This window comes from Lissotriton helveticus, chromosome 12, assembly GCF_964261635.1.
Source record: "Lissotriton helveticus chromosome 12, aLisHel1.1, whole genome shotgun sequence".
Classification (NCBI taxonomy): domain Eukaryota; kingdom Metazoa; phylum Chordata; class Amphibia; order Caudata; family Salamandridae; genus Lissotriton; species Lissotriton helveticus.
In genome coordinates, this window is record NC_136073.1 from 649557013 (window position 1) to 649572918 (window position 15906).

A 15906-nucleotide genomic window follows, 5' to 3' on the forward strand; every position below is an offset into this window, starting at 1 on the left:
GTTTTAGATTTGTTGAAATTTAGTAATTTCACATTTTAGATTCACATTTTAGCACCACATACCAGTACCAGATGTCCCTTACAGGTTTTGTTTCATTATGTCTCTTGAGGAAAAACTGTTAAAAACTGAAACAGCTCTACACCAACCAGCTCCTTAACTATTAAGCCTTTATTTGTACAAGGATTTAGAATTTCTGCAAATGCAGCAACTCTGCTATAATGCCGAACTCCTTCATCACCGTCATAAAAAGGTGCGAGTGAATCCTGGGAAAAGACAATGTGAAACGTTCTTTTCCGCTTATTGCATTACGTTTTATGTTCTGCTGGGTGGAAAATACACAAAGCCATGCATCAAGATTTTTTTACAATATGTTTCATGACCAACACCAACTTTGCAGCACACTCATCATCTTAAGTTAGTATTAGTATAACTAAACAAGTTTAATTAATTGTTTGTCCTATTTTCTCTTACAGGACCGGAAATGGAACCATATCTAGATCTGATTCTCAGAACGCTCTTTCCTGTAATGAAGACTGCTTCTACAATCAACCAGAAATATTGGTTTAGCCTTGGTGTGCACCTGCGCTGGTGGAGCGGTCGGGTTTGGTTTGATGGTTGGGAGAGTGTTGGGAGAGGACACCTTTATTAAGTTCACTTTTGTAACATTTCCTGAGAGCACCCTTCATGCAAAGAGATGCAATGTCTTATGTCTGATTGGTGCAGAGAATAACAGTCCCTATTCATCCCATTGTTTTCAACAACTGATTACTTATCTGCATTAAACTTTCATTTGTGGCACAAATCAGAACTCAACTGCAACAATGGTCTGCATAATGTGTAACTCCACTACTTTCTAGTACATTTGCCAATTGGACTGGCATGCTGAGCTGCTGTGTCAAGTTTGCCATGTAATGACTGGAACACATCTCTAGTCTGTATAGTGCACCTCCGGGAAAAACCCTATTCTTTTCAGTAATAAAAAACGAAGGGCTTGATTTAGAGTTCAGTGGACAAGTTGTATCCTATTGTATGTGTAATAAGAGGGACGGGCTATCCCATCACGTTTGTGACGGGATACCCATCTGCCACAGCCTGAATCAGGCCTTATGTTGTGAACTTACCTCCCTAGGAAGTGGAGCATTAAAACCTGTAGAAATTGTACATCATTTCCCAGAGGTAATTGTTCACTGCAATGGCACAGACATCTTGTTGCAACCTAGAGCTCGCACAATTGCAAACTAGTCACCGTGTTAAGTAAAGATTTAGACTGGTGCAAATCATGGAGTAAATATATTTTTACCATTTTGCCTCTTGAAAAATAAAGAATGCAGGAAGCAAGATTTGCTCCCAACTAAACATTTTCAATATTAGGACAGAAAAAGGGGCAATGTGATTTCACACGTTTTGCTATGCTTAATATAGGAAATTGAATGAATCAGTGTTTATTTAGATGTGAGATTAAAACCAGTGTAGTGTCTTCCTGCCTGATTAGCAGAAGAGTACAAAATCATTACACCACTTTTTAATCTGGTGATATCTGAACCAGCACTTCTTTGTAACCACATAAAATGATTCACAAAATTACTGATAAGGAATGCTCGGATGCATCATCTTTTATATTTTTACATACTTTTTTTTATTTTGCCAAGAGGGCAAATATCGTCATACAGTAATAACTTGTGCAAAATCTGATTTCTCCACTCTTATTTCATAAACAACAAAACTGTACAAACTAAATTGCTTTGTTGCTAATTGAATGCAAAAAGTACTCTGGTGAAACATATTCTGCCTTTCCTTCATTTTAGTTCAATACAATGAGTTGCAGTAATTTGGAATTATTACCATATATTGTCTAGAATGCTTCAAAAGTGCAATAGGATGCATGATCGAAATGGATACCATTACATTATCTATGAGAGTCAGAGAATACCTATGTGAATTGAGTCTAATACCTGCTAAAACTCATTTCCTATCAGCAGACGCATTGCACTGTTTTTGCTCAGTATGTCCTATGCACTACCAGACGAGGTGGTACATGTGTAGATTAATGCAACACTTAAGCCTTTGAACTTAACTGTAATTTTTTTATTTTTGTGCAGTCATTGAGATGTTATCAGGCCAGTTTGCTTCCAGTGTAGACACTCCTCTAGTCACACTTTTCTTTGAAGCCTACTCAACCTGTAAGGTATTTCTTCTTGAAACCATCCCCAGTCTCCAGGAGGTGAGTTGGTAAAGTGGGGAAAGAACAGAGTGCAGTGGATGAAGGTTTAGAGCTGTTACGTTTTGTGAGATAACTGATGCATACACATTGACTGCCCCTTCCTCTGCCTTTGCATATATACTTCATTTGATGAAATACAAAAAAATATGAAATTCATTCTCTTGACCCAGACTTGTGATCTCTATTTATGTAGCTGAATAAAATGTGTAAAAACCTTTATTGTACCCGACCAAGTATCACATTCTTATCAGGTCAGATATATAAAACAAAATCAAAGCTAAACCATGATATAATACTTCAGTATTAGGGAACAGTAAGTGTAATAAGTATTTTTGAAAAAGAAAGTGACAGAATTAGATTCTAGGGCAATTTAATAAAATCGCAGCTGCAATAGTGTATTTTCTATGTCTACTACAACCTGTCCATGAATAGGAGGCAGGGGAAATATATTTTTTTAAAAGAGCTGGGGAGAGGGAGAAAATAGAGAGAGTGGGCGGGGAACCCTCATCCAAATAAGACAAGAGCGAAACAAATTCATGGATAACATTTCTATTTTAGAGAATCAGTTTTGTCTATTGGAATATTCTGCCAGTGACAGAAACCACTACCTTTGCATGACAGAATCACTTCCTAGTGAACAGATGTCAAGTGCAGCTGCCTCTCCAGGGAACCCTCTACTTCCACATGTGGCTCATCTTTTCTTAGTAGTTAATGTCTAGTGTGTGGAACTGAAAACCTGGTGTAATTTATCTTAACAGGTCTGGGGGCAGGTCATCACCACTCTGGGACATTTGGCCTCCATTCTGCCAGAGGAGCAACTAGATAAGGAGCTTCCTTGGTTGGTCAATGAAGTTGAAAGGCTCCATCCCCAGCTGCCTGCTGATATGGCATTTCGTTTGCTCACGGTGAGTGTGACCTTTATTTGCTGTCCATGCTTGCCACTTCAACCAATCCCAAATGATCCACTCATAATGAACACTGTATCTCATAATGAGAGATTAGCTGCAATGAAACACTACATTATTGAGAAATGAGGGTAAATACAGAACTACAGGATTCCATTGGTGAGTTAGTTAGACCACAGGTGGGGTTGTGAGATGGTTCAGGCCTCCATCATGTGTACATTGGGCCAACATATTGGCATTCCGCTCCCAACAGTACCAATGTTGTGGGTATCAGACATTTTGGGATGTAGGAAAAATGTATGATTTCAAGTTTGCCCCTTAGGTACCCCTGAGAAATAGAACCACCACACCAATTCAGACAGTAACTCCCCACTATTTGACACATTCACACCTGGTAATTATTCCAGTTTTGAGCTGGTGTATTGTTTTGGGAGATGAAGGGATTATAGGGAATATAGTTTTCCAACATTAATTCCAAATACTGAATCAGCTCAATTGTGATTAGTACACAATCCATGAAGGCAGCCAGAGAAGCAAAATGCACTTTTGTATTTGTTACATATGAAATCGGGATTAATAAAGGAGAAATGTGTACCAAAGCAATTGTGCTAGAATTTAAATAAACGTCAATAGTGCTGAAATTTGCTTCACCTGTTGTTGTGATATTGGGTATATAAAATTGGTTATGGAAGTGAAATTGAGCATACTGACGGTCCATCTTGATGCGTTAATCATAACAAAACAGCAGATCTTCAGTCACTAGAGCCCTGACATAGGTCCCAAGCAGTACTTGGGCTTATTAAAGCCCTAGTGACCTCTTATAACAAACAGTGTGCCATTGCAATTTCTCTAGTCTGAGAGGCTGCTTACACCCTGTGAAATACAAGTACATTTACAAATGACCTTCACTAAGGAGCCCCATGACTTTGTATTGCACTCCTGGTGACCGAACATACAGGTAAAACAGTGAAGTCTTAAGAGGAGCACTGGAAATGTATCATGTTGGTAATCAATAATGTGTTGGAATTATAGAATACTACTTTTAGTTGCTATAAAAAAATATATAAGCAAAGGAAAGAGTCCGTAGTTAGAGACGTGCAAACTGTATCAGCTGAAAAAGCAAGAGTGACGTAGACCTTGGTGGACACAATATTAGAATCATTACGTCTCTAATCTGCCATTTTCATTTCCACAGAACTATTGTTTTTAAGGCTTGAGAATTGTAGATTAATGTTGAGGCTCTAAGTGGAACAGTTTCTGCTAGGTCTGAGCACTTACAGTTAAAAGGACAGGATGTTCAAATTTCCTTACAAGTCCTTCTTTTGACAGTCTCCACTTGTAATAAAAATTTGAATACCAGCTACAAACATAAAAACATGACAGAATTTTGTTGTATGGCATATTGACCATATACATAATTTGAGGTTGTTCCCCCAATGACTCTTACAAGCCTTCATTGCAGGTGATCATTCTCCTCATTAGCATCTGTGTAGCTAAATGTGTTCCTAAAACTGCTTTTAGTCGTCACCCATCTTCTGTGTTGCAGCTCCTGCCTCCAGGTTGCCTTTGATTTTCATAAGCAAACACTATCCGTTTAGGCTCCTCTGTACTCCCATGGTTCACAGTGTGCAGGGGTGCAAGAGGGACATTGAGCAATCCTGGTCCACAACTGTTAATAGTGAAACAGATGTAGCGGCGCATACATGGATCCAGGTTTTAGAGGAGCACCCCAATTATGTCTGTATTTTACTATCTAACAGCAAAAAAGGGGAAAATGTATTTCCAATAGTGTTCATCCACCCATGCTACATCTAAGTGTGCCCTTTGGCTTGAGGGTGTATTTTGCTGACTTTGGATGAGACTACATGAGTGGAGTGTGGATCACTTGGAGAAGCAGGCAGATAACTAGAGGACCTGTAGGATGAACAGGGAGAAACAGGAGGGTGAAAGGGAGGTCAAACAGAGGAGGCGGACAAGGGAACAAGACTCTCCAAAAAGTTCAGTACAACTGAATGGAGGAGGAGGAGGACCTAGATCATTTAGCAGGATTAGGAACACACGGAACTGGATTTCCAAGATAATGAAGAGAAAGCAATAGCAGGAGGACCATGGCAAAAACCTGGAGGATCAGGCAGCCAAAAACCACAGTCGACCAGGATGACTGAGACCCCAAGGATATAAGGCCCAGCATGCCCAAGACAAAGAGGAGGATCAGTAAAACCAGGAGAATAAGTAGAATGAAGTAGACCAGAAGGACCAGAACCAGGAGGCCAAAGAGGAGGAGAAGTACAAGTAGCCACTTTATTAAGCGCCATAGAAGCGAGAAACTAGCTGACTCCAAACCCTTTCGGTGGTATAACAATGAATGTAGGCAAGCAAGAATTGCCCTTGGCAATGCTATCAGGGTTGGGGAAATGGGTACAGTCCGTACTGCAAGATATGAATACAAAAAAGCTATCCATAAAGCCAAGTGCCTATGGGATGAGCTTAGATGGCAGGACCTAAAAGAAACTAGTTTGCAGAATAATACCAAATTAGTTTGGAATATCATTAAGTGAGGCAGAGGGGGTCAACCTGATCAGCCCCTAATTCATGTCTCTCATGAAGGATGGGTTAATTACTTTAGGTCCCAATATGGGCGTAACCCATTAGATGATCAAATGGAAGAAGTTAGTTATGTTTTTTATAGTGATGAGGCTTTTAATGACAAAGAAGTTTTAGCAGCTCTTAGTGCAGTTGCTGGAGGTAGAGCGCCAGGACCCGATGGTGTCCCTGCAGATGTGTTCCTCTACGACAAAATACGATGGGGTAGATACATCTTGTTGGCAAATGCAACGGCCCAGGGTGGCCCGATCCCGGTTTCCTGGAAAGGGGCCATGATAATTCCAGTATATAAAAAAGGAGATAAAACTCAACCGGGGAACTACAGATCAGCGTGATGGATACAATTCAGAAGGTAGTTGGGAGGTTGATCCTAAACAAAATCTTAGATTGTATTGAAGAGAATAGTAAATTGCCCACTTTCCAAGAGGGTTTCCTTAAATACACTAGCATCATTGATCAAGTCATTCATTTTATTCTTTTATAGTGGAAGACTGTTACATTGGGCAAGGGCAGCCTTTATGCTGCCTTTGTCGATCTACGTTCAGCTTTTGACCTTGTCCCCCGTTCCCGGTCATGGGTGACGTTGAGGGAATTAGGCGTTTCGGACAAGATCCTAACCTTCGTAATGAGGCTGCACGAGGGCAATCATGCTAGAATCCGCTGGGGAGGGCAGGGTAGGGTCACCACCCAGTTTCCGGTTGAACGAGGGGTACGGCAAGGCTGTGCCATGGCACCAACGTTATTCTCTTTGTATATTAATGGAATAGTGGACCATTTGTTGCCAGTGAATACAGATGCCCCTTCTCTAGCAGGTGTAAAAATTCCGATTTTAATCTTTGCAGATGACACATTAATTATTTCCAAGACTCCTAATGGCCTCCAGTGAGCTCTATCAATTTTTGAAGATTTTTGTGCTGCTCGAGGCCTGGAAGTTAATGTGTCAAAAGCGAAATTCATGGCTTTTAATCCGCATCGAAGTTTTAAGGGGAGGGTTTTTATGAACAAACAACCACTTGAACTGGTCAGGGCTTTTACCTATTTGGGTATACAGTTAGAGAAGAAACTTAAGTGGGACTGCCATATAGATTTAGCAGCCCTGAAACATCGACAAGTTACGGGAGCTTTAAGTCTGGAGCATAAAAGGTCTCCAAAAAAAACAATTAGACCAGTCCTCCAAGTTTATGAATCTAAAGCTGTTAGCCCCGCTCTTTATGGTGCCGAATTATGGGGGTTTGAGAAAGCAGCACCTTTAACTCTTTCTGAAAATAAGTTCCTCCGTAGCATTACCAATTTCTCAAAAAGCACCCCTCTTAAGCCACTTAGATATGATTTGGGTAAAAAGCTATTATTGATGTCGCCAAGTTGCGTCCGATTTTATATAACAACACATGAAGTCTCATCATATGCCTCAGGTTTTCTGGATGTAATAAAATCTGATGCCTTCCATAAAATCGGTTGGTTAAGAGGTGTTAGGAATAGCCTGATTGGCCTGGGAATGAGAATGCTATGGGAGAACCCATTAGAGGCTTCTTTTCCCTCTAAACATCCTAAAAGAGAAGTATTGGGAGTGGGCTGCTTTTAATGCTTGGAGTAACTCTGACTCATCTTCTATGGTGGGAATCTTCTTAGAAACAAAACTCACACCCAGATTAGAATCCTATTGGGATAATATCACCAGGCCGAGAGATAGGAAGCTTTACTTCCAACTCAGGGCAGGCTCCTTACCTTTAAAGTCCCTTATGTCCAGGTGGACTCCCACAAGTGATAACATCTGTCCTGCCTGTGGGAGTCCTAGCAAAACAGTTGCCCACCTGCTATTTGCCTGTCCCGCCTATGCACTCCCTAGGCGAGTTTGGCTGGCTCCAGTGTGCAAACTACTTTGCACACTTAGGAGCGCCAAAGCGGAAAGGCTTATGCGCACCAGCACTTTACCATTTATCACAATAGCGGTAGCCAAATACCTAGGATGGGCGAGGGCTATAAGGCTGAAACCTAAATCTGGGTAATTCTTTGGTGAGCATTAATTTTAACTTCCCTTGCCTGGCCACTGAATGTAATTAATTATTTTAAATTGTTTTTGTCTGCTGTAATGTATTTCATAATGCAAAGAAAATTAAATTAATGTAACTTTTATCTCGTCCATTTGCTCTGAGATCTACGTTTTATCAAACATTTTTAACTATCCAGCCAAGGCATTTTTAACTGTATCTAAATGTTGTTTGTTTTGTGCTTTTATGAGTATACTTCGAATAAAGCTACTTTGGAATGGAATGGAATGGAGAAGAAGGATGTGCAAGTGGAAAGGGAGGGTCATCAGGAGGACCAGGATCACCAGAACAAGAAGGAAGAAGATGGGCAGGTCAACACGGAGAACCTACACCACTGTGAAGACCCTACACAGAATGAGGAGGAGGAAGATGGCCATGAGGATGAGTAGAAGGGGAGGTGAGGGTCCAGGACAGCCAAGAAGCTTAGAAACTCCAGGACCACCAGAAGGATTTGGAAAACTTGAACCAACAGGGGACCAATATCATGTCCAAGAACTAGGAAAACCAAGAGGATCAAGACCAGGAAGAATAGGAAAAGGATTTCTAAGAGGACTGGGAGAATAATGAGGAAAACCAGGAGGAGGGAGACCAGTAAGAGGAAGAAGACCATGAAGAGAAAGCACAGGCTAGGAGGTCCAGAACAGCAGCCACCACCATGACCACCATGAAAAACCTGAGGGCCAACACCAGGATTGCTAGGAGTAACAGCACCAGAGGATCCAGAGGACCAGGAAGAGGATGACCAAGATTAGCTGGACCATGAACATAAGGACAATTAAGATCATGAGGACCAGCAGGACTGGGACCCGAAGAATGAAAAGATTGAAGAACACCAGGGCAAGAGCACCAGAAGAACAACTAGGAGGGACACAGCAATAAGCACCATGGTAAAGATAATCCTTTTAACAGGAGTAGGATCTCAGGAGGATAAGGGCTACTTATGGCCAATGGCCAATACCTAGAAGACCAGGACCAAGAATATGTAGATGAAGACCAGGAGGATGATTTTGAGGAAAATATGAGTTGACAGAGAGGAAAGAAGAATAAGAGGATGATCAGGAGGAAGAGACCTAGAAAAGGAGAACATGAAAATCAATACGAAGATTAAGAGAACTATTAAAAGAAAGACCTGTTAAACCAGGAGCATGAAGAGGAAAACCTATAGGTGGAAAACCAGGAAGAGGAGAATGACCAAGAGGAGTAGAGTGACTAGGGCGTCCAGGAGCACTAGGATTACCAGGTCCACCAAGAGGACACAACCATCAAGGGAATCACAACGGGACACACATCAGGAGAACTAGGGACAGGAAAAGCAAAGGCTGTATGATGATATGAAAAGGAAAGAGAGATCAACAAAACTGATGGGTACCATTAAGACCAAGACCAGCAGGAAGACCGGGAGCAGGAAGACCAAGGCCAGGAAGGAAAGGACTAAGATGGCCAAGAGGATCTAGACAGTGCCATAAGAAGAAGGAGTATCAAACAGCCAAGAGAACTAGAACCACCAAGAGAACTAGGACAACCAAGGCAAGGGCCATCATCAACAGTGGCTAAGAATACAGGGCCTGCGATGACAAGTGAGTCTAGGCTACATGTGTTAGGGCATGCCTCTGTTAAATGCTGAACATGTTCTCTTCTGGTTCCTTGATGGACTAAAATCCAACATCTGACTCCAACAGATAACCTCTACAGAAATCACTACGTGGATCTGAGAGATCTTAAGGCACTGTGAGTCAAGAAAACAGAACAACCAGGAAAGAAAAAATTAGACATAAGCACGGTCATCTGTCAAAATCTACTTGTGGTCATATGTATTTAGAATTAGTACACAAGAGAGCTCATTCGCACACCAACCCACTCTTGCATTCAGACAGAATTTTCACTTTGAAGTTTGTAATTCACCACTGAGCATCATCATTTGCACAAACTGCCCTTTGGCCTCATCTCAATTTTCTTATCTCCTTGCAGACCCTTGAGTTATGCATCAAGGCAGCTGTTACTAAGAGTTGCAGAGCGCTGAATGGAACTGTACCAACCGTGCTTGCCGTCCTGCATCACCTGGTAAGTATATACATGAGGACAAACAAAGCATATCAGTAGGAGGCGACAGACATTTCCTGTGTAACATATTGTAACAAATAAAGTTTCTCCTTAATCCAATTTATAGTAGGAGTGTTTTTAAAGGGCATTTGGGAACTCTCTTGCATAAAATATTAAATTATAATCCATAAAAATCCTATATGAATCAATTTGCTTCTAGGATGCTAAGAAAGAAGACAATGGATATAAATCTGCCAGTGTTGAGAGCTCCTCTGCAAGAACCACCCATAAGTCTGCCTCCCGGCAGCTCTGGCTCTGATAATAGGTAACAGAGGAACAGAGTGACAGGGAAAGGGAAGGGACCCAGGGGTAACACCAAGGATGGAGACCTGAAAGAAAAAAGCTGTACCCAAAAACAATGGTTTACAACAGATACATAATACTAACAAAGCTTATCTCGGAGGTTCAATTGTCCAGTTAGACTTTACTATATAACATATACTGGACTCTTCATGACATTCCCAACAACAGTACACCCAATCTTAAATCTATATATTTAATAATAATAAGGCTATATCATATGCATTTGATTAATGCCATCAATCAAGGAAATTCAGTATTTATCCCACTAAGGTTCCTAAAGTCAAAATGTGCAGAAACTACCCCACAATTTAGTTCAAATAATCCAAATACACAACATTTCTGGAATATCCTTACAATCCAAACTTGAAGCATTCAAGACCCCAGTCCACATATAAGAAGGCCCTCTGAAAACAGGTGCACAACTTGACGGCCATAAGCATGAAATTCCAAATAGCAATGCTGGCACGTGGAATCTGGAATGAATGGGAAACAAAAGACAAGCATCTCTGATAAAGGCCAAAGTGCGAGAACTGAATGCCGGTAAAGAAAAAAAAATGAAGTGGTACAGCAGAAACAGCAAGTGGCGGCGAGAACAGAAAAAGGCCCTAATGAAGCCACTGACAGAAACACTCGCTCCCCACTCTGCTGACTAGAGACCTGGGACGCAAAATGGGCAAAAAGTGAAGCAAAAAAGGCCTGCTCTGAAAAGCATGCAACCCACTATGCTGGCCAGACACCGTAGGACGCAAAAGGGGAACAGCTTTACCGTCCCCAGAGATAAACCAAGATGAAGTGTAACAACAGCCTTCGTCTTGATTACGTTGAATAGCCGCCACTAGTGCCAGCTTTGTTAAAAGCATTAAGTACCCCTACCTTCTGCAATCTCGCCAGACTTCTGAGTCTACAAACTATCCTAAAACCATAGGAAACTAAGGCATCCATCTTAGAGTGGTATCTGAGAATTTGCACTTCCACCAATATCGGGCACCCTGAATATGCTGTATTCCACACAATTAATTTTACTGTAGCGTGGTATGGATCATGGCCCCACAAGTCCTGACAAACTCCTATGCTATCATTCCCCCACTGGAAGTTATTTGCTGTCTTGATGTATGGGATTGGCTTTCAGATAGCCTAGCTTCCTTTATAATTCATTATGGCTTTGTTATTGGCAGATCTGCACACCCTCAAGTGGGGTTTCCGCCGATGAAACAGAAGAGCCACTCAAGTTGTCCACGGCTATTATCCTGTCACTGGGTGAGTTGGTCATAAATGTATGTATGTATATATTTGTGATACTGCAAGTATATATTAGCCTTTACTAGGGATCAGGTCCTCTGTAACATTAATTTCTGTACACTGCCCTGCACGTAACTTGATCGTCTTAAAAGATACTATTGCTTCAGTATTTATCTCCCCACCCAGTACATTGGTTGGCTTGCTACTGGAATATGGTGCCCAGTTTACTATATACAGCTATAGTAGTCACATGAGTACCATGTGCTCGTAAGATCATAATTAAATGTTGCAGACCATTAATAACATACCTCCTGGACATGCGTTGAAGAATGGCCTTGATGGGCTGCTCCCCGGCGTTGAGTTCCTTCTTGCATAATTTTATGTTGTGTTATTTTTCAATTATGTCTATTTTTTCTTTTCACTTTACTCTTGCAGCCCATTCTCACTCTAGTGAGGTCCATAAATATTTCGAAAGTAGCTTGATGCAGATAGGTGCAGAGTCCCGTGCCACAACATTACAGCTGCTCTGCAAGCTCCTTTCGGAAACTGGTAAGACTGTCAGTGGGTGGGTGGCAGTGTGTGATTTAGGCAGGGAAAATAGTTAAAGGGATATACTGCTTGTCATAGAATCCGGAGCCCTAAGTTGTATTCCCAACTTACTCCCTTACTTGTCCAACATGGTGCAGCTATAAGCAAAATACTTCAATTTTATATTCTTCAGCTACATTAACTGCCAACTTTTCCTGGTAGAGCACTGCAATTTACGAATAAAGTCTTGCTTACATCAACTTCAATTATGTGAATCATGGTGAAGAAATAAAGGAGTGCCACTGTTTTCTTTTCGGTTAATTGCTCCCATTGTGAGCCATTAATGGGACAGGGACACTGTGAAAACCGATCCTGACATAGACACTGGACAGGAACAAAAAGGGAAATAAAATATGGAGCAGGTCGACACAGACACGCTCAGTGGTACATGATGACACAGACATGCACGGTGAAACAGGAAGGCATTGATAGCCCCATGGGTCTCACAGTCACAGACTCACAAACCAAAACTGAAAGACAGGACCCTCAGGGTGGTAATCACAGTTGATAGTTGAAACTTCACTACTTATGTATTAATCTTGATCTTAATAGACAAAGTCTATATCTATGTTTTATGAACATTTGGTGTATGGCTTTATTTAATAGATTCAGAAGGTGCCTTTTATCTGGATGCTGTCCGTCACGTGCTTGAGGATGACAATCGCAAGGTACCATCAAGCTATTATACGTGTGTTAAAGCACTTTCATAATTAGCAACTCAATCTAATTAAGTTATGCAGTTTTTGCATAGTGCAGTAGTCCTACTTACATGGACTCAGAGCTGTGGTTTGCACACCACAATCTGTTGACTTTCTCCAAGGCAAGTCTTCAGTGGAGGTGTTGGGTCATGCAACCTCCAGCCATTTCTGTCAGTTCAGTGTGTCTTGTGTTCCATTGTCTCCCTGTCCAAGTGGACATATCCCAGTTTCCTGCCCTAGTCTGTGTCAATGCATTATTTTCAGACCCAATACCAGAGGTTGCTGATCCCTAATTGTTTAATAAATGTGTGTTAAAAGAAAGTTTGTGTATGCTGTTAACATATTTGGTCTGTATTTCACATTGAGTTGATCTGTAATACCCCTCACTGAGGAGGAGAATGTTGATGATCAAATAAGGGGTTTTGAAGTTCAGAATATTAATATCTCCTCAAATCTTTAACAACCGTGGTGTAAAGTATTTCAAATGTCTCTACCAAGAATAATATTTGGGCTATGTCTCAGCGAAATCTCACCAAACGTGAATCGATAATACAGGATAATATTCAATGTGCACGTTTGAAAAGTCTGATTGTGATATAAAAGATGTATTTTATGTAGAAATTGGAATATATGTGACTTTCTTGATGCCATGTATGTCCACAATGTGCCTAACTTCAGTGCCATGGAGAAAGCAAGTAACTCACTATCAGAATCACCATGTTCAGCATGTTAGCAAGCACAGGACATAGGCACAAAGGAAAATCAACAAAGCTGTTTTCTTTCGATAACGAACAAAAGGCTGTATTGCCATAACTTTATCTCTATTGGATTCTCTTTGAGAGGTGTATTGGGTTTGTCATTTTTAACATCAGGGCACGATATAAACCAAGTTATTCTTAGATATTTTTCAGATTAAACCAGGAACATCAGAGACAGGACTCTGCTAGGAATGTTAGAATCACAGAAATCAAGCATGGATGTATTCTTTGGCAGTTGAAGCCATTGTGGCCAGATTGTGCAAATATACAGCGTACAGAACCATGTTAGGGATGTGAATTTTAACTCAATGCTGGATACTGGAGACTGTGACTATTTACGGTCTTGAGCCAAAACGACTTCTTGAAAGTGATATGGATCAACCAAACAACAAGGTGTGGGACAATGAACTCTAAGTACTGCAACCCATTTGTTATCTGCTGTCTGTGTTGGGATGTCTGCTCAATCTTACAGGTGGAGTTAGACAGCGGCCATCATTCTTCCCACAGACAACTCTAGTTTTTTTTTAATTCTCTCAGCAGTGGAATCCACAGCCTATTGAATTCTCATTTGCATTTTTGTAATCAATATCAGGTCCTGAGAGCTTTTTTGTTGGTTGTAACCTACCTAGGCATATTTTGCAATTTTTTTTTAATCTTTTATCAAATCTCAGGCACCTATAGAAGGTGTAGCCCACCTGGAATATTTGAATATTCCCCCAATCACACTTCAGTCAGACACTCTGTAAAAACAGTTTAATTAAATTGACTCTAGTTTCATTCTCAGAGTGTCATAATAGCCCTTTTTGCAACATACTTTAAAAGGTTGTATCCAGGTACTGGCTTTCCACACATAAAAATGTATATCTGTCTACTCTGTGGACAAAAGGAAGGAGAGAATGCATGGTTTTCTCACACTCCCTTGCTACTTTCTCACTGGAATGTGTGATTTTCTCCTATTCATACACCAAAAGGGTTTCTCACTATCCATGCTTACCTTTTTTCTCAATTACAGGTTATTCTTGCCACTTTAAGTTTAATGTCCAGTTTAACAGCCAAAGGTTTTTATGATGTGAACGGAAGAGCTGTGATGGATTATGTGCTTAAAAAAAACAGCCTCCTTATCAAAGAGCAGGTAAGTGGCAGATGCACATATTTGGGTAGGTGAATGTGTTAGGGAACAGCAACAGTAGTCAGCACACAAGAAATAAGTGGACCTTTTAGCCCCCTTGTGTCCCAACGTAGTTACTTTGCCATATAATATACATCAGCAGTGTCACATATTTGCCCCTGATGGTGGAATATAGACCTCATGTCCCTCTCGTTAGTTCCCATAGTCTCACCTTGACATTCTATGTTCTTCATTTGAGCTTGATGTTCCCTACCTCGACTCCAGTGCGTCTTTCTCCCTCCGTCACTTTTATGGGTGTCCCTTATCCATTTGTCTGCTTACATTTGCACCTGAAATTCAGCAGCTGCCCATCAGTGCCAACACTGTACATGCCTTTTCTTCATGTCTTGCTATTCCAGGGTGCCCATGATGTGAACCAAACCACTCAAGTGAATTTACTTATAGCTTTCACTTCAAGAGTCATTCTTCCAGTATACCCAATCTATGGTTTTTCCATTATTTTGAAAAGTTTAACCTAGTGTACCCTTACTATTGTGGGGTCTGAGTTAGTGATGTCAACTGCAAGTGGAGTCGTTGTCCCGAAGTTCAACTATTGCAGCTGGTTTGATTCGTACTGTGGCACTTCTGGCAATTTTATAACTTTTATCCTGCTCTTATGTTGTGCAAAATCGTCCACTGTTGTGAACAACAAGTTTCAGAAAGTGGTCTGATAATATCCTTTAGTTATTCTCTTTCTCCTTCATTGCCCTCCTCTTCCACAGGCCTCATGTATGATTTTGTATTGGGCACTTCTTCTGTTTCTTCTCTTTTCTTGGACCATCTCAAGTCCTTTGGGCACTTACACGTTGATCCTATCTCTAGTAGCTGGAGGAAACACCTGTCATCTGACTAGGGGCCAGGAATGGGTGTTGGATCAGTGCTCTTCACTGGTGCTTGTGGGGCTGCAGGTGATATGTGGCAGCATGGGCAATGGCAGGTGGCATGGTGTCTGAAAACTGCAGTATTCTTGGCTTTGTCAGTGTCTCTGGGAGAGTAGGCCACAGTGGTTTATGGTCTCACCAATTCCTCCATAACAGCAGAGGTGCCATGACCTTCTTGATCACTGTGAACCAGGTAGGACTTCCTCAAGCTTGGCCAATGCATCCATGTTACAGAGTAGTTGGACCAAGATGCACAACTCAAGTCCATGCTCAGTAATATGTGTGGGGATTGTGCACCACTGATGACGTCTGGTATCCATCTCCTTGGGGCCTGACCATAATACAGAGTGTCTGCAGTCCATGCTTAGTCTTACTCTTGGGTTCCCATTAAGC

General features: G+C 41.2%; 2 protein-coding genes across 4 annotated transcripts in view; both read left to right on the top strand.

Moving 5' to 3' along the window:
• The window catches only part of LOC144798853 (uncharacterized), an 85129-nt gene extending 83987 nt beyond the window's left edge, over nt 1-1142 (top strand). For all 3 annotated transcript variants that reach the window (XM_078669933.1, XM_078669932.1, XM_078669934.1), the window contains one exon: nt 474-1142. In XM_078669933.1, the coding sequence (XP_078526059.1) occupies nt 474-649 (176 nt within the window). In that variant the 3' untranslated portion in view covers nt 650-1142. The remainder of the gene's footprint in view (nt 1-473) is intronic.
• A 7395-nt stretch (nt 1143-8537) lies between these two features.
• LOC144798083 (maestro heat-like repeat-containing protein family member 1) overlaps nt 8538-15906 on the top strand; it is a 51573-nt gene continuing 44204 nt past the window's right edge. The window contains exons 1-6 of the mRNA XM_078668854.1: nt 8538-8615; nt 9747-9839; nt 11357-11438; nt 11856-11969; nt 12615-12676; nt 14477-14596. Of these exons, the coding sequence (XP_078524980.1) occupies nt 8538-8615; nt 9747-9839; nt 11357-11438; nt 11856-11969; nt 12615-12676; nt 14477-14596 (549 nt within the window). The remainder of the gene's footprint in view (nt 8616-9746; nt 9840-11356; nt 11439-11855; nt 11970-12614; nt 12677-14476; nt 14597-15906) is intronic.